Raw genomic sequence first — 22,894 nt, 5'->3', positions numbered from 1 at the left:
TTTGGAACTTCAAAAATGAGACTGTATACACAGTTTTAACCCAGTTCTTTCCTTTCACTGTTAATGTGCTGAAACTCAGGGGGTTTGGTGATTTGCTCAGGGACACAGCAGAAATGTCAATTTAAAATTTGGGCTTATGACTTCTAGTCCAGCGTTCATTTGCATTAGATCCTTCTACTGCATTATGCTTCTTCAAGCAATGAGTTGTTGACTATGGAACTTGAAGAAGTCATATGAAACCTTGGTTTATACTTCAAGAAGTTAACATGGTTGCTCCCTACTTAAACATATCCAAGATTTCAACAATTCAAACACAAAGACAGATTAACTAGTAATGACATTACAAGCAATTATTACTTTCCATTTTGCATGTCACAGACTTAAATAGCTCTTTGGGTATACTACATGCAATTTTAGTATAAAATAATGTTTTATTCAGAACTTTCTAGAATTCACCTATATACAAAAATCAAACCCCTCAAAAAGTGTCCTTTGAAAAATCTAATGAAAGCTCCGACCCCGGGCGACAGCATAGTAATGTAGGAAGTATGAGCCCAGAGACCTATGTTCACTCTGTGCTAGCACAGACAGACATACCAGTTGGGGGTGTTCACAAGCTTTGGTGCTGTGTTAAAACAGTCACTGCAAGGTGAACTCTCTCGCCTGACATATCTCCTTCTTCTCCCTCTCCCATTGAATGAGATTCCTGCAAGAGGATCAAGATGTCCTTGGAGAGAGCCTACAGTGCTAGCGTTTATGTTCATGACCTTCCATCTTCCCTTGAAGCACACTGTTGGTGAACTAGGTCTCACATTCACACCACTCAGACATTTGTTCTTAGTGGTGTTGATATGGAGGACAGAGATTATTTTTAGAAATTCTAATAATGGAATTTGTTTCACTTAAGCACTTAGTAAATGTCATATAATCTCCTTCCCCCCAAAAAAAAATTGAAAGCTAAATCTTAAACAACCGCTTACCAAAACATGTTTTCCCCTCTCTCAACTGAATGTAGAGTATTAGGTTTCTGGACATAAAATTCTATTTATAAACTTTCCAAGTTGTGGAAATATTAACTGTTGCTTTGGGCTTCCAGTGTTTTCTCAACTTTGTCCATCGACTGCATTGGTGTCTGGGGACTCTTTTACAGAACTTACGCAAATTCCTACTGTGTTTTTTCCCTTTTTGCTGAATCATATTTGCTAATATTATAAACAACTGCTTAGCTTTATCTCTATTCCAGCTTAACAGGCTACACAAAAATCTCATTCATTACAATGTGTTGAAGTGGGATTTTTATGGTTCACCTAAAATTGTTTGCAAGGATCTGGCAATATATTATTCTTGTCCATGCTACTCTTTCTTTTGAGTCAAAATTTATTACACCTCTAGGGACAAATTTTAATGTTATTTTTTTGGCATGTTTCTAGATTTAAATTTTGGCCTACAGATTTAATTTTTTTTGTTAGCTTATACATTTCAGAAACAGAATTTGGATTATTTTTTGATCTAACACATAATAGTCATTCTAGTATTTGTTGCATGGTCTCAGGAGGCTTACTTAGAATTTCTTTTTTTTTTAAATCAGGCAAATTATATTTCAAATGTATTAAATCTAAAAAAGGATTTGCCAGACTGATGGTAAAGATTAAAAGGATTGTTTTCTTTCCTTTTTTTTTTTCACTGAAATGAGTGAAAAATAATTGTACTAAAGAGTAGCTGAATTTTAAAGGTAATCATTTTGTGTTCATCCCATCAGAGAAAATGTTATTTATATTGATCCCAACTTTCCTTCTGTAATTCCCCTTGAATTTGTTTTTCTTTTGAAGAAATTTTAAGAACTCTTTTGTTAACTTTATTCTTCCTCCTTCCCTCCCCTTTCCTATCTTAAGTTTGAAAACTACCTAGACCTTAGTAAGTACATTGAATCTATAATACTTTAGAAGATTCAGAGTAATCTTTACTAAAAAATTGGAATAGTCCATAAATGTATAATTAGATAATTTTGGAAGACTGTTTTTGTTTGTTTGTTTGTTTTCTAACACATGAAAAAGTCTGACTTCATGAACTGAATGTTGTATGGAGTATGTTACTGGAATTCTGCAAATACCACTTATATAATCTGTCTTAAAAGTTAGTATGGAAATTGCTCAGGATTATTTGTAGGCATTGACCTCCTATTTATACATCTTGGTAAAACAACACACTTTTTTTTTTAAACACAAAGATACTAATATTTTGTATTGCACTGATTAGTCATCCATCCACACCAATTAATGATGTTTGGTATATTAATTTTGCTACCTTCTAGAGAGTTCTTTATATAACTTGAGTAAAATAGTTTCTTCTTTAAGGACTAATTTTTTATATACAGAAGCTATGTCACACTAATGTGTAATTAATTCTCTGTCAACATACATATTATTTATTTGGATGTATTTTTGCAAGCAAAATATTTGTCTCCACAGCAAAAAGTACTTCAGTGTGATGCCCTTTTGGAAAAATGAAAACGTGCAGACTACATGGCTGAAATGTTTCCTTTTTAACCTATATGAGTATTAAATTTTATTTCTAGTTTAGTTTAAATGTATTCACCAGGAGCACTTCAGTTTGCAAAAAAAATATTTTAGCTGGTCAAAATAAATTAAATATTAAAAAGAAAAGATTCCTTTTGATTTTAAGGTAATTTTAAGATGTACTGAAGGATTTTATACCAAACTAAGAGACTGAATGCTTCCACTGCACTAAATAACTATCAATCACATGGACAAGCTAAGCAGACTTATTTCAAAAGATGTTCTGTGTTGATTCATTTAATCCTATAAATTCAAAAGTTTCATGTGCTGAAATGTTTATAATTATTAACTATATTTAGATAAATTTAAACAAAATGTAATAGCATATTAGTGTCCCTCTGAAACTTTCTTTTACATTTTTTCATAGCAATCAAAATTTGATATCTGGTTATAGACAAGAACAAGGGCAGCAGAAGATCAATGTTCTCCTATCAGTTTGTGCTTTGAATGTATGATGGCAATGAACTAAACTTACCAACTTATAATACAATTTTCATTTTATTTTAAACATATTTTTGCATGTTATAAAAATACTGATCACAGTGAGCTTTACCAATTGTTATTGCTATAAAAATGAATGCGAAACAATATTTTTAGTGGAAATAAATTATATAGTCATTCTTTTTTCTTTCTTTCTTTTTTTTTTAAATCACAAGAGAAGAACCTCAGGTGGTTGGTCATTGGCAGAAAACCAGTCTTTGAAAGAGGCATTTTATAGGTGAGCTCCAGTCTATTTCCGTGAAGTTATCCACATGGTTCAGGAACACAGACTTCTGTCTTTGTCACCCCGGCCCCATAGGGTCTCTCTGTTCATAGACAGTTCTAATGTGAAGACAGTTTTTCATGATAGAAAAATGATGAGCTGGAAAACAGGACAGTCTTAGTTCATATGTGGTCTTTTCCAATATGAAGGGACACAGCGACACACTTCTTCACTAAATGACAGTCCCTGCTCACAGTGCTTCAGTCGGTTGCATGGCCTTCTGTAACAACTAGGAAAACAAAACGGAAAACATTCATCAAAGACTGAGGCAATGAGTTCATTATGCTACTAATGTACTAAATTATTTTTGACTAAGTTTTCTAAATTTAAACAAGAAAAAAAAAGCTTACTATTTTTTTTTTTCAAAAAGTCATTCATAGGTTGATAAATGTTTAAGTTTGTGCTTATAATCACAAAATTTTAGAGGAATGGAAAAGCCTTTAAAAACATGTCTTGCTTGCTGATGTAATAAATGGAAGGATGGGATATTGTAAGCATTAGTTCTTTTGAAGTGCCTTCTGCTTTGTGGATGAAAGTAACATAAGACAGAAATTATGAAAGTGAATATTTAAGGTCTGCTGATTTACTGTGATCATATAAGCATAGCAGAATTCACAAAAGTCTGGGACATGTATGGGACCCAGACTTCCAGGCAATTAAACCCAGCCATCTTGGCAGAACTGAGGTCCTCAATGAGCAGCCCACCCTCACTCTTCTGTTTCTACTCGGCAGCTGGCTGCATGATGGTGGTTAACTCTCCTTTCTCCTCCTGGGCTCCATGTGAAACAGATTAGCCCCAGGCAAAGGAGGAAGAGGGGAAATACTGACCGTTGGGGGTCTCTCTTTTTCCAGCCTAGATTTCCAAATTCTAGTGGTGGTGAAAGAACAAATTACCAATCCATCAATCTGCTGGAAGCCCTGCTGCTCAAATAAACTGCACTGTCTTTGAAGAACTTTTTGGAAGAAGAGTATGCCTAATACGTGGAATGGGTACATAGGAAAAAAAATGCAAGACAACTTGAGGTGGAAATCAAAAAGGCACTCTAAGACTATGTAGACACTTAATACTGAATTGTGTCTCTTTTGTTGTAGAAAAGAAAGCATATCTAGTTAACATTTTAAAACACTTCTAAAACCCAAATTCATAACCATAAAATCACTGATATTCTTTTACTACAAAGTGATGCAATTCTCAATGACTAGTGAATTTTGCTGATTAAAGCTGTAGATGAAAGAAAACATGCTCTGCCCTCCACACTTTTGGAATGCATATGCTCCATTTGCTACCACAAAATCTGGAACGGTACCCTTAGAAAGAAAAATAAGCATATGAAATAGTTGCAGTAAACAGAAAGTCATCAGACAGGATGCATCCTATTTAGAGAAATATGATGATAGAAATCTTTTCTACAAAATTAATATAAGAAATCTGCAGGAAAATATGATTGCTGGTTTTATAGACATAAAAACTGTAGGTTTTTTTTTCAATATGTACTAGACCCACTTAAGAAGGATTCAATATAAAATATAGTTTAATAAGGTTAAAAAAAGTCTTAGTATCTATATTCTTCTAGGATAGTAGTGTAATTTCAAAATCTCTTTCTGGTAATTAAAGTAGAAATACGAAAGTAAAATTGGAACATAATTATTGCTTAAGATAGTCTAAAGTGCCTTATAAAAGCCCCATAAGGCACTCTGCAACAATAAGAAACGGAAAAATATGATCAGTGAGATACATAGATTCATTGATACCTCTTATTGCTGTCACTAAAATGCTGGGGTAGACAGATCTTCAGAAATGTAAATTAAAAAGAGAGCACAAAACTCTTTTATCTGTTGAAAAGGCCATTATCAACCCATATTTAAAGAATGAATAGAAAAAAAAAAAAGAATCCAGTGAAAGCAATTAAAACAAATGGTCTGAAAATGTAGTGGACAACCAGGAAAGCACAAACCACATGCCAGACAAAGAGGTGAGCTTAAGAAAGAGGTAACAGAAAGGCTGACTACAGAAAGACAAAATTATCCACTGGATCTGGCAACTAACAGGCTACTGGTGGCTTAAACATAACCTGAACACAGAGGGCGTTAATCAGACTGAATAAATGGGAGATGAAAGTGGTGAAAGCCAGGGCCACATGCTTAGCTTCTGAGAAGCGCTGAAGCATGCTCAGCATGGCTATAAGATGCTGGTAAAATAGAAGGAACTGCAGAAGTTTCACAAATGAGGGAAAAGGAAGATAGAGTTGAAGATATTAACATATGGAAGCAAGGAGGCAGGACTAACGTGGCAAAGCTGAAGGAATTTGGGAGAAAATGTCAAAAGTCTCAAGCCTGTTTTAAACAGCAGTTCACCATGTTCTCTGAGACTAAAGAAGAATAAATTCATAGATTAACATTGTAAGTCCTTGAGTGCAGGAAGCTCATTTATTTCTTGATGAAGAAGAAAACAAAACCAAGGCCTAAGAAATGAGTCTTGAGTAACCATTAATAATATATTAATTCATTTCTCAAATTCTGTTAAATACTTAGTGTAAATATTTTCATTTCTGGATAAAATTCTACCCTAGATGGTACCATCATATCCCTTATGTGTAAGTTGTTTTCTTTTTCTTTCTTTCTTTTTATTTTTTACTTTTTGGTACTTAAGTGACATATCTTTTTTAAGAAGACTTTTTTATTAGTGCATTATAGTTATACACATTAGTGGGCGTTGTAATTACATACTCATACATGCACACAACATAATTTACATCAAAACTGTACCTAAAACAGTTTGTTCTAAATTACATCTTAAAGATTTCATAATTTCTGGCAGGGGAAGGTCTGGATGGTCCAGTTACATTTTTTAAAAATACTACACAAGTCCTCTGACTCATGTTAAACAACACTACCTTAGCCTCTGGGGCAAGGATTTAGTGTATTCTGAGCTTGGATCTGCTTTTGGTCTCCAACATAATGGTCTTCCTTTTTTGGGAGCAAAGTCGGTCCTATGAAAGTTTAGCATTGGATAAAAAATATTTTTATTTTTAGTTGTAACTCTGCCAATATGTCTACCTAGAGGCCTGTTACCATTTCTGTCTTCAGTGAAACTTTTGTCCCCAATAAAGAATTACATTTTTTTTTAACAGGTTGAGTTGCTGTCGTGTATTCCTGGTTATCAAAAATAGTCATGTAGCTTTGGGATTTTGAATTGGTGAATATTCATGACATGTGGAAAAGCATCATACACACACTATGATCTCAATAACACAAAATGGGATGTTGTATCTGTCTACACAGGACCTGGAGGGATATGTCCAACTAAGCTGCTTTTGACTAGATAACTTTGTTCTTTGCTTGTGTTTTTATTTTTCCTGTAATGCACACATTAACTTAAAAAAATCTATCTAAACATTTTTTTAAAAATCATAATTTGTCTTCCAGACCTTATTGGCTTCATTCTCATAAACAAGTGCTAATTTGGTTAGGAAAGGTGCTCTTGGTTGAGAACATGTTTCTAGTTAAGAAGAATTCATGCTGTTTATGAAGATCTCTTACCTGCACGTCTGATGTTGGAACTTCTTTCCTTTTAAGAGGCATTTCTGGGGATTTTCTGTACATTCACAGGCACATTTTCCAGGATTTAGGGGTTGATTTCTTGGGCAGGTTCTTTTACATACACACTGGCATGTGTTTTCATCAAATTCTCTGTTGGCCCCACATGAGCTGGGGGAAAGTTTGTTTTTACAGACGCACTGGCAGGAGTCTCTGTCTAGTTCTTTATGGGGTCCACAGCTGGCAGGCTGAAGCCCCCCTTTGCAGACACACTGACAAGTCTCTTCATCCAGCTCCTTGTTGGGCCCACAGATGTCGTGGATTCCATCTGCTGAGTCTAGACAAACACAGGACATCTTCACTCTACCTTATTCAGTTCTGGGTGTGATGTGAAACAAGTGTATTTAAAAACATTTTCCTTTTATGGTTTTCATAACAAAAATGTGCACAAACATGGGTATGTTCCTTTACAAAGAAGCTAAAAATAATACTAATATGAAGTAGGAAGTGTCTTGTTTCATAGTCTCTTATTTCAAAGAATGATGATCTGAATATTGTACATGAGGTTTTAATACTAAAGTGTGTTAATCAAAATATAGACCATATATGTACCAAAATAAGATTCTACTTACCATCTCCAGCATTTGAGGAAAAAATGAAATCTTGCTGAGCTAGGCATCTACAGATGTGATTATTCCATATATAATTTGTGGGGCAAGTCTTGTTGGTTGCTTGACACCTTTGGAAGAAAGAGGTAAGGGTAAGCAATAATCTAACCAGATCATTGAAAGGATTATTGTATCTTTCTCACATACATATTGCTAATCAATACATGCTTATTAAAAAGATTTAAAATACATAAGAATATATAAAATGAAATTTGAATGTTTCCTCTCAAAAACTAACCCTAATGACATATACTGTCAAATTCTAATACCAACGGTGCTCATTGTTAGTTATGTAGTCTTAAATGCTTCCAAACTTTTATCTTTTTAAGACAGATACATTTATTTGCATAATCACATAGTACTTTGGCTTCTGGAAAAAGTATAATAAAAACCTTTTATATCATTCTGAATTCTCCCTTTTGTCCCACTAAACAATATGAAATAGACATCTTTATGTCATTTCATAAAGTCTTCTCCATTACTTTTAGTGGCTGCATAATAATCCATAAATAGGCTGCACTGTTATTTATTTAATTAATCGCTTAGGATAACTATTTAAGTTATTTCCAGTTTGGGGCAATCTCAATGCTGCAGGACGTAATACCCACACCCATACTTGCTTACTGATTTACTTCTGAAGCAGAGATCTCCATGGGTGTAAAATTTCCCTTAATGCAAAACTTCAACTCTATATTCCCACCAAAAAAGTATCCATGTTCATGTTTTGCTTTGTCATTGTTGTCCTGGTCCTCTGCTTCCTTCTGTCTTCCTTTTGTCCTACTCTTCCACCCACCTGCCCACCTGCCTGCCTGCCTGCCTTCCTTCCTTCCTTTCTCCCATCTTCCTTCCTTCTCTCTTATCTTACTTCTTTGTTTTAATAAAATTATGAACATGAGGGCTTCAACCAAGTACACCAGTCACTCCTTTGATGTTCCAGCTGTCCCACTGTTGGCTCATTGGGACCTCTGCAGGTAGGTGCCTGTACGACGTGAGCCCTTCAGTTCCACAGGTCTGCTCTCTGGGATGAACAGATATTACAAGCTCATCTCACTTATTTTTTCCCCCATCCCTGTAATCAACCATTCCTTCAAGGATCTCTTATTATCTTTTCTTTGGAAAATAGCATTTAGAGGTTATCCTTTGTGATTGGGTGTGTCCAGTGCCATCAGATGACATTACTTTTAGATCTTTTCAGGGAGGCAGAGCTAGAAAATGCAGGTATGTTTCCAGAATGTTTCCCAAGTTAATGTTTATGCATTAGAAGGATTCTTGGCTGTTAGTATTCTAACTTCAGCGTATATACAAACTTCTAACTACATTGTCATGAACGTTGGTGTAGATACCAAGTGGAAACACTTATTTATCCTCTTGAATCTTTCATCTCAATACAAAGTCATAAACAACATGATGTCATGGGAGAACGTTGAGTTGCCCTGCAAGTTGGCAGAACACAAGGTCACATGTAGACCTCTTACAAAGTACACCGAGTGTAAACAAGCACACTACATGCTTTGGATGTTGCTAGGAAAATGTGCACAGAGTCAGATTCCATGTGATTATACGCCTTTCAAAAAAGATATCTCTTACAGCACAATACAAAGGAATTTTTGACGGAACTACTAAGCCAATCTGCCTTGTGTAACCTTGTCTTCCTTCTGTTTGAACACCACCTCTGAGGGTTTATCAAAGTTTTATTGTTCATCAGTCTCTACAGCAGCTCTAAAACACACAGAATCTCCATTCATTCCTCTCAATTTCTCTTTGCCTAAAACTGTCCCTTTGTCCTTCCTGCACACGGTCACCTACAACAAATGGCAATTGCTGCTTTAATCCTCACTGCCTACTCCCTTCTTCACTTTCGTCAAGAGACATGTCTCCTTTGGTTTGATAGTCTATAAGAGGGTGTTTTCTTGAATTTATTGCTATGTGGTCTTTGCCACACTACATCATAAATAGCTTCTCATATGGCATTCAAACAACATAAGTAACTACCTACAAAGCAACTGTGTTTTAGTGACAGTCATAATTGCTGGGTGACTAGGAAACAACGTTTAAATATTTTAGATCCTACTGTGATAGTTTGTTACTCTTCCATAGATATCATTGTTTTTGTTGCTTAATAGAAAATCAGTGCTGTTTGGAGTTAACTTACAATTTATTATAATTTTCCCATTTAAAATGATAATAAATGTACTTGCAATGCATGTTTTTGGGAACAGATTATTGATTTTAAGCAAGAGAGTCTTATTCATATTTTTTGGGGGGAGGGAGAAAAGAGCTCAGTTTGTTATTTCTAAGTCAGATTCAATATGACTGGTATTTTAACTGTATTCCTTTTACTGATAAGTTCCATATAAATTCTGATTTATAACAATTGTCATATAAACATGTTTTCCATATCATGCATATATTATTTCACATTTTGTCTTTAATTTTAATTTCAAAACTGTAAGATATTTATGTGATTTCAGAGTTAAGACTATGAGAGAATATATACTGAGAAAAGTTCATATGCTCCATATCCCAAGCATGGGTTCCTTTGTCTTCACTATTTCTTTTTGAATAAGAAAATATAGTATGGATATATGTGTATTTTTGTCATTTTGTTACATATAAGATGATATTATGCATCTATTGTTTTAAATCAATCTCTCTCTTTTTACTTAACATTTCCTGGAGAATATTATACCTTCTTAAAAAATTCAGGTAGGAGCTGGAGGTTGTGGTTCAGTTGTAGAGTGCTCACCTAGCATGTGTGAGGCACTGGGTTTCATCCTCAGCACCACATAAAAATAAATAAAATAAAGGTATTGTGTCCATCTACAACTATAAATAAATAAATAAATAAATAAATAAATAAATAAATAAATAAATAGAATTTTCAGGTAATCCCAAGGGCAAGTGCCTATTCATTACAGGATTTTGCCTTTATTTTCTGGGTTAATTGTGAACATATATTGTTTCAGATAAATTTACAAATACTTATCACTTTCCACAGTTTAATATGTATATTCTTTATCATCCTTCCATCAAATATGAAGCAATTTACAATTAGTTTTATAACAGTAATTCAATGAATTCTGGTGGCAAAAAAAGGTCCTTTAATTCTCCTATAGATGGTGGTAAAACAATTTTGGCCATATTGCCTCGGTGTTGACCTCTACATGGCTTAAATAACACACTGCTGCACTGGCTTTGGGTGGGCACAATATTATGGTGGTGGCAGTAGCAAGACATTATTCATTTTGCCAATGCTTAATTTTATTGCCATTGCCTGAGGCAGTGTTTTTCAGTTGTTGCTTGTAACCCATTTAGTGGATCATGAAATCAATTACATGAGTTGGGAAATACATTTTTATCGTAATAGAATAACATATAATAAAACTCAAGCTACTAGACTTTATGTGGTAAAGAATTCTCTGAAATTTTTTTCAATTATACATAAACACACACAAACATGCTTTGTAAACACTACATACACACCCTCCCTGTCTTCCACATGTTGTGCATGTGTATTTGGCGCAAGATCAGATCCACTTATTTTTTAGTTGTAGTCTTGAAAACTGAGAAAACACAGATCTAAGCTATTCAAATGACAAAAAAGTGACGAGAATTATCTCAGTTGCTAGCCTATGTGATACTAGTGAATAATGAGATCCTCTACTTCAGGAATATTTATTAATATTCCTGAGTTTAAATATGCATAATTTTTTTCCTAAATAATATTGAAAATAAAACAACTTCCTGACTCATACACAGGAACAAATACCAAATTTCAACATCTTCAATAGCATAAATTAAAAAGCAAGAACTTTGTGTGTAGAAACAAATATAGGAATCTAATTCTAGAAATGTTATACTAACCAGCAAGATATCTAGTTTTATGGTATTATATAATGATTTCATGGGGTTATACTAACTCTTTTGTCTTTGCATGTTCATGTTGAATAGAAATACAGACCTCAGAGCAACACTTCCAATTATTACTCAAACGTTTTTGGCAACACAAACTTTACATTACCACCTAATTATAGTTTGCTCAAAGGGAAATAAATATTTTAGTCACTAATAGACTTAAAACTTAATTTGAATTTCTAGAAAAGTATGACTCTAGTGGCTTTGCCAAAAATGGGAAACTATTGCTCATCAATATTAAAACATTTTAATGTTGAAATTGGAAACCCTGCTGAATTCTATTGAATTAAAGAAACATGTATTTATGTAGAATACATTTTCATAATTTCTAAATGAAGCTCTCTGCTTCAAGAGTAGCAAGTTATTAGCATTTATGCTTCTAATGTTAAAAAAAGGGAGTCAAAATTTCTAAAATATTGCTTTTTCAAAATGAAAGGAAATGTTTTCATAGTGGGTAGAAGGTTTAGCACAATGTGCTTACCACTTGTGTGCTTTAATCTCCAAAGAATTCTCATGCTATTGAAATTTCTATTCAGAAGAAATTATTTATATGTTTATACATATCAACATTTTTTATAAATAAGTTGCTTTATACATCATATTTATAAAAGTATACTGACTCAAAGATGCATTTTTATTTGCAAAGCAAAGGGTTGCACAACTATTTGCAAAGTAGATCTATGCTGAAAATCATGTTAACAAATAAACTTTTGTATTTCTTCCCTCTGAAACATGATTGTGATTTTTATGAAGGATAAGCTAATATTAGAAGACTTATCTCAGTAATTATCTCAAAACTTTATTCAACTTTGGTTTGGTAGCTACTGATTTTGCTGATTAAAATCAGAGGACAAGAATTTAAGGGTATATGTATTTCTCAACATGGAGAACAATGCATTCAATAATAAAGTCAATCTTATTTTGCCATTTATCTCTCTTTTGTTAGATCATTTTCTAAATGTTGGATAATAATTGCTAGTGTTTATCCTTTGAAACTTGCAGTAGACTATTTCTTGCATGATATTTTTATGACTTTCATATTCTCTACTTTTGTCACTGGGGTTTTTAGATACTTGGATTCTCTGGCTCCCCAAATCCACATCTAAGGAATAAAAACACACTACCACCTTTTGATTGGCACTGATTAACACTGAGCTGGAACGTTACTCTTTTTGAAACAACTATAATCTTTGCAATATAGTTCCTTTTAAATGAATATGTTTTTTTCCAACTTTGTTGAAGCACAATTGACAAATTGTATGTACTGAAGTGATGGTTTGACATGTATATACAGTGTGAAATGATGACCACAAACAAGGTCATTAATATGCTTATCACCTTATATATTTGCCTTTTTATTTTGGAGGATGAGAATGAGGAGATCTACTCCTTTAGCAAATTTTATTATCAACACATTATTATTACCTGTCATTATCATGTGGGAGATAACTGGCTTCTAGAGCTTATTTGTCTTATAGCTAATTGCAAGTTTGTACCTACTGATTAATATCTCATTTTTTTCCCCATTCTCTGAACCCTGGTAACCACTCTTTAATTATTTTTTTCTCTAAATGAAATAAGGTCTACTCTTTTAAATTCATATATAAACAATATCATGTAATATTGGTCTTTCTGTGTTGGCTTATTTGACAAAGCATTACATTATGTAATAGCATTAACAGGATGTGGCAAGATCTTTTTAATATTTCTAATTTAAAATATTAACTGCAAGTTGATTTATGTTAAGCTACTTATTGATCTATGTTACTAAATTGCTCCTTAACATACATCGTTAGATCATCAAAATGAATGGTAACATAAATTTAATATGAATTTAACCTGTAACACATAATGACTTCAATAAGAAAATGATTTCTCTGGATATGAACTGTGTTATTAATCAAGTACTTTCTATTGTGGTTCTTTTAATAATATATTTTCATAAGAACCCAACAGATTAAAATTTTACTGACTGGGTGTCACTATAATCCAGTTATGATCCTCAAGTAGCTATACTACCCTAAAGCTTATGAAATGTGGGATGTAATCCATTAACATTAATGAAACCATGTTTGAAAGCAGCTACTACTCTTGAGCTCTGACACCCTCCTTCAAAGCATCCTCACATCAATCTAATAGGATATTAAAAAGATGCTCTGTATTTCATCAAGAAAACACATATAGGGAACAACAGCTTTGTTCAAAATGTCTTTGAATTATTCTGTACATTTTGAATTTGTTATGCATGGCTTTTAAACACATACTGATTTGCTTATATTTTTACAATTTTCATTATCAGTGAATAGAAAGTAGTTAAGCAAAAGTTGCCTTTAATTAGGGGCTTTAGGTTTAGTACCTCAGTGGTAGAGCATGTGCTTCACATGCATGAAGTCCTGGGTTCAATCCCTAGCACCAAACCAAACCAAAGAACCACAACAAAAACCTTCTTGGTACTAGGCATAGAAATCAGAAATACATTAATCTTGAAGTTCTGTATAAATAGTTAAAAATAAAAAGGTACAATTTTAACAGAAATTTATCAAAATAAAATGCATATACTTTTCTTGACTTGCATTTAATTTTATTAATTTTAAGGAGCTTGTGCTTATATGTTTATGCTACTGTTAGCTGTGTATCATTAGTCTATGAACAGAAAAAATGGTGGACAGAGCTGGGCTTGTTTGGATTAAAAGGAAGAGATGGGGGTTAAGACTAATTATGAAAATTCTGATTTTAGGAATTTCACTAGACTTAATACTAAAATGTCTAATGAAAAAGTTACACTAGTTTTAAAAAGTTGATTGATATATCTAATATTTTCCTTTTTGTATGATTCTAAATGACTGTTTTCAAGCAGGAAGCTGCCACTGAGAAGCTTACCCACTGTCTGAAACTTGGATACAAAACATGAGTCACTGTGGGGTCACCAATTTGTCAAGTACAGAGCTGCCTGAGTCCTGAACTGGATGGCCACCAAAACTGGGGCATGGGAGAACAAGGAGAGCAGGACAAATATAAAAGCCTATATTTTTCTGCTATTTTTTATTTGCTTAAATATATAAGGTTAAGAGAAGTGTTATTTGGTTGAAACAAATAAATCTAGTAATTGCTGTATTATCAGCTTGTTAGTTTTTATTTCTGCATTTTAATTCAAGGTAACAGTTTTAGACCAGCAGAGTTGTCTTTACCACATCAAAGCCACACCTCATGAAGAGGAAAACAAACCTGAAATGACAACAAAAGCATTAGAGGGCATCAGAGTGTTGACCTGACATTTAAATAACTGGCGCATGCCAGGAATATGGGCAGAGGAGAAATGAAGAGGTGAATGCAGGATTTTTACAATAGTGGAATGATTCTTTATGATACCTTGAGGGTGTATTTACATTATTAGACATTTGTCCAAAATTTATAGAATGCATAACAAAATAAGGAACTTTAATGTGATCATATCAGTATTGGCTCATTAACAGTAAAAAAATACTAAACTAATGCAAAATGTCAATAAAAATGGTGAATATATTATTAGACCAATTCCAGCAGTCGTTTTCTAAATATTTTAGTAGACATTATTTTTTGAGCAGTTTCAGATTTATGGAAAAATTGAGTGGAAAGTACAGTGAATTCCTGTGCACACCATTATAGACTCACTGCTCCCAGTTTCCCAGAACTTTGTTGTTCTTTCTCCAGTCTATCAGCAAGCCATGGGACTGTTGAGATCTTAATGATCATCTTTTGAAGGTAGAAACCAGACAAGCCAAAGGTAGGCACACTACATTGCAATTACAAAACAATATAATGCTTCAGGGTCTAAAATCTCTTGCATGAGTTCCACTGGTAAATCTATTTATATCAGAGGATTGATAAGTGTGAGACAATATTTACAAAAAAGAGCTTTGTGGAAAAGAAGATGAACAGACACCAAGTAAGATTTCAAAAATAACTGCACATGAACTTAGGGATTTTAAATTTGCAACGAGGATATTTTAGGACCAGAATTAAATGTACATTACAAAGTGCTGGAAGTGAAATCGTTTCTGATCAACAGGAGTGGGGCCATCTCCTGATTTAGTTATGGCAGCTCTGTTCTTTCTACATTTGTGTTCTGATATGCCTCAGTAAATTAATGTTATCAAGCTATTCTGTTCATTTCTATTTTAAGAAAAACAATACTGTATCATCTTCAAATTGAAAGAATGGAAAATTGAAATGGGCAAAAGAAAACTCATGGATATTCAAGCTTCTAAGCATTTGGAATGAGAACGCTTTACAGATTGACAGACACTGAACACTCAGTTCCAAACCTAAGGTTGGCTATAAATCCACTCTAGTTCTGGGAAGAGAGATGCAACCTTATAAGAACAATGGTTTCCTTAAACCCCAGTCAGTATAACTTCTTCTTTTTTTTTTAATTATTTTATTGTTGGTTGTTCAAAACATTACATAGTTCTTAATATACCATATTTCACAGATTGATTCAAGTGGGTTATGAACTCCCATTTTTACCCCGTATACAGATTGCTGTGTCACATCAGTTACATTTCCATTGATTTACAAATTGCCTTTCTGGTGACTGATGTATTCTGCTGTCTATCCCATTCTCCACTGTCCCCCCTCCCCTCCCCTCCCCTCCCCTCCCCTTCTCTCTCTCCATCCCCTCTACTATAAATCGTTTCTTCCACTTATATAATTTTTCTCCTACTCCTCCTTTCCTCTTATATGTAGTTGTGTATAACCCTGAGGCAATAGTGTGTACATTGTTATAAGAAAATGAAAATCAGCAAACAAAACCACAAATTAACCTTCAGGACAGATTTACCCATTTTCCTCATCTTTCTTCACCCCTTCCTTTTCTCTTTCTCACCAATATGACTCTTCCCTAGAGACAGACCTAATTCATTATCAAGTTGAAATAACATGTCTTCTGTTTTTATATCAGTAAGTTGGATTGTTAAAAACAATCCAAGACACTGTAGCTGTGCTGAAACTTGTCTTGTCTCTCCTCCACCTGCAAAACTTCCTAAGCTACCAAATCCTCTGCAAAAAAAGTTAAATTTCCCAGGCTGGTGCTCAAAGCTTCAGAAACATAGTCTTAGCCTTTTAAAATTTAACACCCTTTTGATTTTTCACTTTAAAACTCAATTATATTATGCTGTCCTGTTAATTGTCCTTAGAATGTATTATTTTCTTATGTTTTTAGTCACATTGTCCATACTAACCAATGAACCCATCAATAAATTTACCATCATTAGTTTCAAGGCACTTGTCTCCTATTCCTATGTGATATGTCTATATGTCTATTGTTCCCTCTCTCCTTTGACTGCACTCTTTTAATGTGCAGCAGATAGACTTCTGTACAGTATATTCTCATAGCAAAAATAAGTAAATAAATACTTATTTAGTTAATGGAATATTAATAGCCACCAAATGAACAAACTAGATCTACAAATAGCAATATGATTACATCTCCAAAACATAATGTCAAGAGAAGAAAAACGATAGAGATATTTTAGCATATAATTTGGAACATGCAAGTCCCTATTGTATAATCTCTTGTGTTAAGATAATTCACTCCTCTGTCATAAACACAGAAAATAAAGAAGGAGTGTAATATTATTTCAGTTTAGGGGTGACTTCTGGGAATAGATGAATGATGACTTGGGGTTTGTGTTATATGTTAAATAAATATGAGGAAATATTTCTCTTTTAAAAAGTTTTATTCTAATTTATTACATATGTAGAATGCATTACAATTCATATTATACATTTAGAGCACATAAATATGATGAAATATTTCTTAAAATTTCAATTTGGGATGTAATGATGCTTTTTTTTTGTCTTTTTGTACTTTCCTATGATCATTTTTTTTAATTTAAAGAAGTTAAAAATGCAGTAATGACCAAATCTCCCCCAAAAGTGGATTATATGTAAAAAAAAAATTTAGTTTGAATCTCTGCTTTGCTACTTTTTTAGTTGTATGTTGTTGGGGGATATTTACTTTCTCCCTCGGATACAGTTAATTATGTAATAGGAATAAATAGAAATTTATCTCTGCCCCTCTACTTTGCCTCTTTCCCAAAATGCATTCTTCCTCTCTGAACCTAGTGTGGCAGGTTATTAATAAGCAAACATCATCTGCATTTCATGCCCTTCAACTAATGGAGATGGTCCTTGTCCTTCTTGAACTTTCTGAATATCTGACCCCTCTCACCACTTCCTCCTTCACGGATAGTCTAGCTTTTTTGCCTCAATTGGCTTTCATAGGATCTTCTCTCCCAGTCTTTATCCTGTCTGCTCTTTCTCAGTCTCCTATCACTCTTCTCAGTCTCCTGATAGAACCCTGCTTCTATTTCTTAAATATTGATTTTCTCATAGCTTCCTCTGCTGCTGTTCCTCTTTTCTTACTTCCTCTATTCCCCTCTACCATTCAGATTTCTTACAGATACTGCAAGCACTCAAACTATGCATGCAACAACTTAATTATTTTTTTTCAAACTGTTTTTTCCTACTGCTACTGGTGAGTTGTGTTCCCTGTTATTTTGAATGTCACCTATATGGCTTCATTCTCAGCTTATGCCCTTTGAGTACTCCCCATATGTAGCTCCTAAGTCACAGGCTCTCTTACATTTGAAATGTCTTTTCATCCTCAATCCAACTGGCTAGGCCCATGTCTTTATTACTTCTTTCTTGTATTATTTTAAAAGTTCCTTCACTAATTTTCCTATTTCCTGTTTAGTTCCCTCTAATCCATATATCACACTGTTAGCAGGTTGTCCTTTTTCAAATAGTAAAGTGCAGATTCCACACTCTGACATGTATTTTTTAGCAGTTCTCACAAGACTTGAAGGAAAGGCATGCCCTCAGAGTGGCATATGTGATGGTGAGTGAAGACCTCTTTACACTCAGGTACATCTTCTCTCTCTCATTTTACTATGGTAGCAAATCCAGCATGCTTCCTTTACCTCACTCATTTCAGTTGTATGTTTATATGGCTGAGTTGTGTGTGGGATTCCTGAGTGGCCATCTTACCTTTCTATTTTTCCATTTCTACAGTCTTGCACACCATTATCCTCCAGCAGGCTCACAAACATTGCGTGTTGAATGACTGAATGAAACACAGCCTAGGGTTTTACACATTGATTATGCTAGAAATATCTGTGTGTTTGTACTCTGGTACATGAGTTCTGTTAGCTAATAAATTGCATTATTCATTTTTCAAGACCCAGCAGTTCCTAGTACAATGTTAGAAGGATGGAAGACTCAACATAAATATCTAATGAACAAATGAATACTACTTCTATTAAGTAGAAAAATTCAGGATATTACTGCTTAATTACACATGGCTCCCTCTTAAAAGGAGAGTCTGTGTGGAAGGGGCCATGGAAATACATGGAACTATTCAAAGAAAAACACGAGGAAAGAATTGGAAAGAGAATTACCTGTGAGAATCTCCATATGAATATTAATATATATATGTATAATGTTATATATAATATTTGTAATTATATGCAGTTTTATAGGTGAATAAAGTTTAGTCACAAAAAGGGTTATAGAACTTATTAAAATCTGAAGATCTAGTAATCCAAGAATGAATTGTCCAAACAGTGAGTTGCTACAGTGTCTATGCACTTAAAATGTGCTCTGTGGTGTGTATCATGAATGAAGCCACTGCCAGGACTTATAGGAACATGAGATAATATGTGGAAGAAGCTTGGTGCTTACCAGTATTTGGCAAAATACAACAGTTATAACATAAATATAATACTTATCATCCCCCTTTGACTGGGAGTGCTCTGAAATTAGAGGAAGGCAGACCAACACATCTTAGTTTTCTCACAGTAGCTACTATATTTGTCTATTTCAGTGACTCTACAAATATATGATTAACTAATTTTATGAATGATTCTTTTAATTATATAATTTTGCTTCATAAATAATGCAAAACAAAAGGTGTGCTACTCATTTAATTTCATAATAATGCAATTAATATTCCATACACTTGAAAAGGCATGTTTTGTCTTCCTCCTGACAATGGCTGGTAAGAGCAAAGGATATTGCAGAACTGGGACTCAGTCTATACAGCATGGAATTTCAAACACTACAGAAGGGACTTCTCGGAAACCCTACACACACCAAAGGAATCCCAAGAGTCTTAAAGATTTGACTTAATGTCTTAAATATGTTTGATGTGAAGATTTTACAAATCTATAATGTAAGCCTAAATTAATTTCAAAATTATAGTTAATAAAAGGGGAATTTTGCTGGGTGCAGTGGTACATGCCTGTGATCCCAGCATCTCAGGAGGCTGAGACAGGAAGACTGCAAATTTGAAGTCAGCCTCAGCAGCTTAGCAAAGTCCTAACCAACTTAATGAGACCCTGTCTCAAAACAAAACAAAAAGGGCTTGGGATGTTCCTCAGTGGTTAAGCACCCCTGGGTTCCATTCCTGGTACCAAAAGTGGCAGGGGAGTTCCTCTTGGTTTTTAAAAATCAAATTTATTTTTGATAAATAATTCTTACATATTAAAATGCTCCAATTTTAATTTCACAGTTTAATTAAATTCATGTAGCCATATAACGATGGTCACAATCAAAATACAGAACACTTCTATCAGCCCTCAATGTTCCTTGCACCTTCTAGTCATACCCACTATCCTAGTCATACCCACTGAATTTCTGTCAACCTACATTATATTTGTCTTTTCTAGCATTTCATGTAATTTAAATCACATAGCACATACTCCTTTTAGTCTATCTTATTTCACTAAACTTCATATAATTGAGGTCCATATTATGCATGTCAACAGTTCATTCTTTTTTATTGCTTAGCAATGTTCTACTATATGGATATACTGTAATTTGTTTATCCATTCATTTTTATAGACATTTGGGTTACTCCTTATTACTGAAAATAAAGATCTGTGTACAATTAATTGTGTGGTTTTTCTTCTTAACTCTTAACCAAGGTTAGTATTTTATAGACAGCTATTATATATTCATTGTAAATACATTATTATGGTGCTTTTTAAAAATTAAATTGTGGGCTACAGTTCACAATTGAATGAGGGCACTATTTTAAAAAGTGAAACAAGAAAAAATATTTGGATGAATTATGGGTAATAAAGCAGGCACTCATAATGAGAGTAGAATCCCTAGGGATAAAAATCAGGCATAGGGGGAATGGAAACCTTGAGATTACAATGAATTTTGGTCTCCCCAAACTATTCCTTAGTATTTAATTTACATTGGATTTCATTGGCTATTGAATAAGTATTATTGGCATTGCAAGACAGATACCCAAGTGTATGGGGAGAAAACTGCAAAATGATGGTAAATAGATGACTGTTGTTGGAGAACTTTCTCTTGACCAACTACACAATCCCAAAGCTGTACAGTGGGAAGTACCTGTGTGTGCCACTGTCTGCCATTGGCTGCCTTGTGGGTATTGCTTGTGCTTAGTCCTTTGTGCCTTCAAGTGTGCCTTGAATTTGGAAGTCAAAACAGTCCATATTTTATTATTAATTCTACAAAGTTATGCACACTATCATTAGAAAAAGTTTGACAATATCTAAGTTAATGTCCACCAGCTAAGTTAGTTGTTTTCTCAGATCAAGCAAAATTAAAAGTTAAGTTCACTAGAATGCTTTTTAAAGAGTAATTAGTTTTAAGATTATTTTACTTCTTCTAGAAAATTAATGATTTTAAATATTTTTAAAATTGTATTTGTATTATATATTCATATCATTTGCTACTTTGCACATGTAATTTGATATGATCTTAATGTTTCTTAGTAAATTAGTTATGAAGTTACACAAGCTATTAATAGATTTGAAAATTTTAATTTAACTTTTAGCTGAAGATTTTTATTTTGTCATTTTAAATTTACACTGAATCAAAAGTAAGTTTGATACTTCCTTCTTATATATAAAACACAGATATCATACAGTACACAAAGAGATATATAGTATTTTTGTGGTATTAAAAATTTAATGGTGGTGGGGCTGGGGATGTGGCTCAAGTGGTAGCGCGCTCGCCTGGTATGCGTGTGGCCTGGGTTCAATCCTCAGCACCACATACAACAAAGATGTTGTGTCTGCTGGAAACTAAAAAATAAATATTAAAAAAAATTCTCTCTCTCTCTCTCTCTCTCTCTCTCTCTCTCTTTAAAAAAAATAAAAAATAAAATAAATATTTAATGGTGGAACTATTAGGAAAAAATTCTAAAAAATTCAAAAAAATCAAAGAAGAATCCTTAGGGGCTCATTATGAAAAAGGTTGAGCAATATCACAATAAGGGAAAATAATTTCAAACAATGTAATTTTATATTTATGTAACTAACTACATGTACAATTATATAGTTGTCTATTTTAAAACATTATATACTATATATGTTACATACATATAAAATACTTGTTTGCATATGTATATATTTATACACATGTACAGATTTATCTACATACTTGTAATATTACATGTATTTCTTACTGTAGGTGGTGCTAAACACACAAACACACACACACACACACACACACACACACACGAAAACACAGGAACCAGGAGATAAATCAGACCTGGATCATAATGATTACAATAAATCTGCTCTTTATGACTGCCATTTGGATGCCAGATACTATGCTAAGCACTGCATAAGCATTCAGTATTTCACTCAATCCTCGCTACACTTTTACATCGACAATCTGTAGTTCAGAGATATGAAAAACCTACCAGTCATCAAAAGCCAATTAGTGGCAGACCTGATTTCTGATTTCTATCTGGCTTACTCTAGAGTCTTCTTGCTATAACTTTCTGTCTCTTCTTGATCTCAAATAGTGCCTAGCATAGTAGTTATATGAACAAATGATGATGAAAGCATGAGTAACACTTGCTCAATGCTTAAAATGAATATAGACAAATAAGTTTTTTCAGCTAACAAGCATTTATTGGTCAATATAGAACACTGTTAATTTCACAGCTTTGAAGTGTGCTGCCTGTTTCATCTGTCAAATAAGATGATACTACTGACAGATAATTTTTGAACTACTGACAGATAATTTTTGAGAGATCATGTATGTAAAGGTCTCAGAACACTGCCATGACTCAGTTATTCCTGAGTATTAATTATCAGGTTATTAGTGGGATATAAACCTACCTGAAAGGTTCTCACAATCCAGTTTCCCATGCAACATTCATAGACCCTGATACAGTCATGTGAGGACAAAGTAAATCCAGTAATTGCTATGGGTATTCAAGAAGCAAAGGTGGCTGTGGTATTTTGATGAGACAAATGCAGGAGAAAAGACCTTGACCTGAACTCTGCAAAACAGATTGGGCTTTGGAAAGGCAGAAAAGAAAGGGGACTCATTTGAAGCCAGGGCCAGAATAGAAACAAGATACAGAGCAGGAAATGAGCTTGGTATTCAGGGAATAGGACTTT

General features: G+C 33.6%; 1 protein-coding gene across 1 annotated transcript in view; it reads right to left on the bottom strand.

Moving 5' to 3' along the window:
- Nucleotides 1-3,055: 3,055 nt before the first annotated feature.
- VEGFC (vascular endothelial growth factor C) overlaps nucleotides 3,056-22,894 on the bottom strand; it is a 117,566-nt gene continuing 97,727 nt past the window's right edge. The window contains exons 5-7 of the mRNA XM_081269502.1: nucleotides 7,509-7,615; nucleotides 6,880-7,213; nucleotides 3,056-3,568 (exon numbers count right to left, since the gene is read on the bottom strand). Of these exons, the coding sequence (XP_081125628.1) occupies nucleotides 3,457-3,568; nucleotides 6,880-7,213; nucleotides 7,509-7,615 (553 nt within the window). The 3' untranslated portion in view covers nucleotides 3,056-3,456. The remainder of the gene's footprint in view (nucleotides 3,569-6,879; nucleotides 7,214-7,508; nucleotides 7,616-22,894) is intronic.

Source organism: Spermophilus citellus (assembly GCF_964194105.1).
Source record: "Spermophilus citellus genome assembly, chromosome: 16".
Classification (NCBI taxonomy): domain Eukaryota; kingdom Metazoa; phylum Chordata; class Mammalia; order Rodentia; family Sciuridae; genus Spermophilus; species Spermophilus citellus.
The sequence above is the reverse complement of the archived record's forward strand: the minus strand, read 5'-3'. Positions and strand labels throughout refer to the sequence as shown.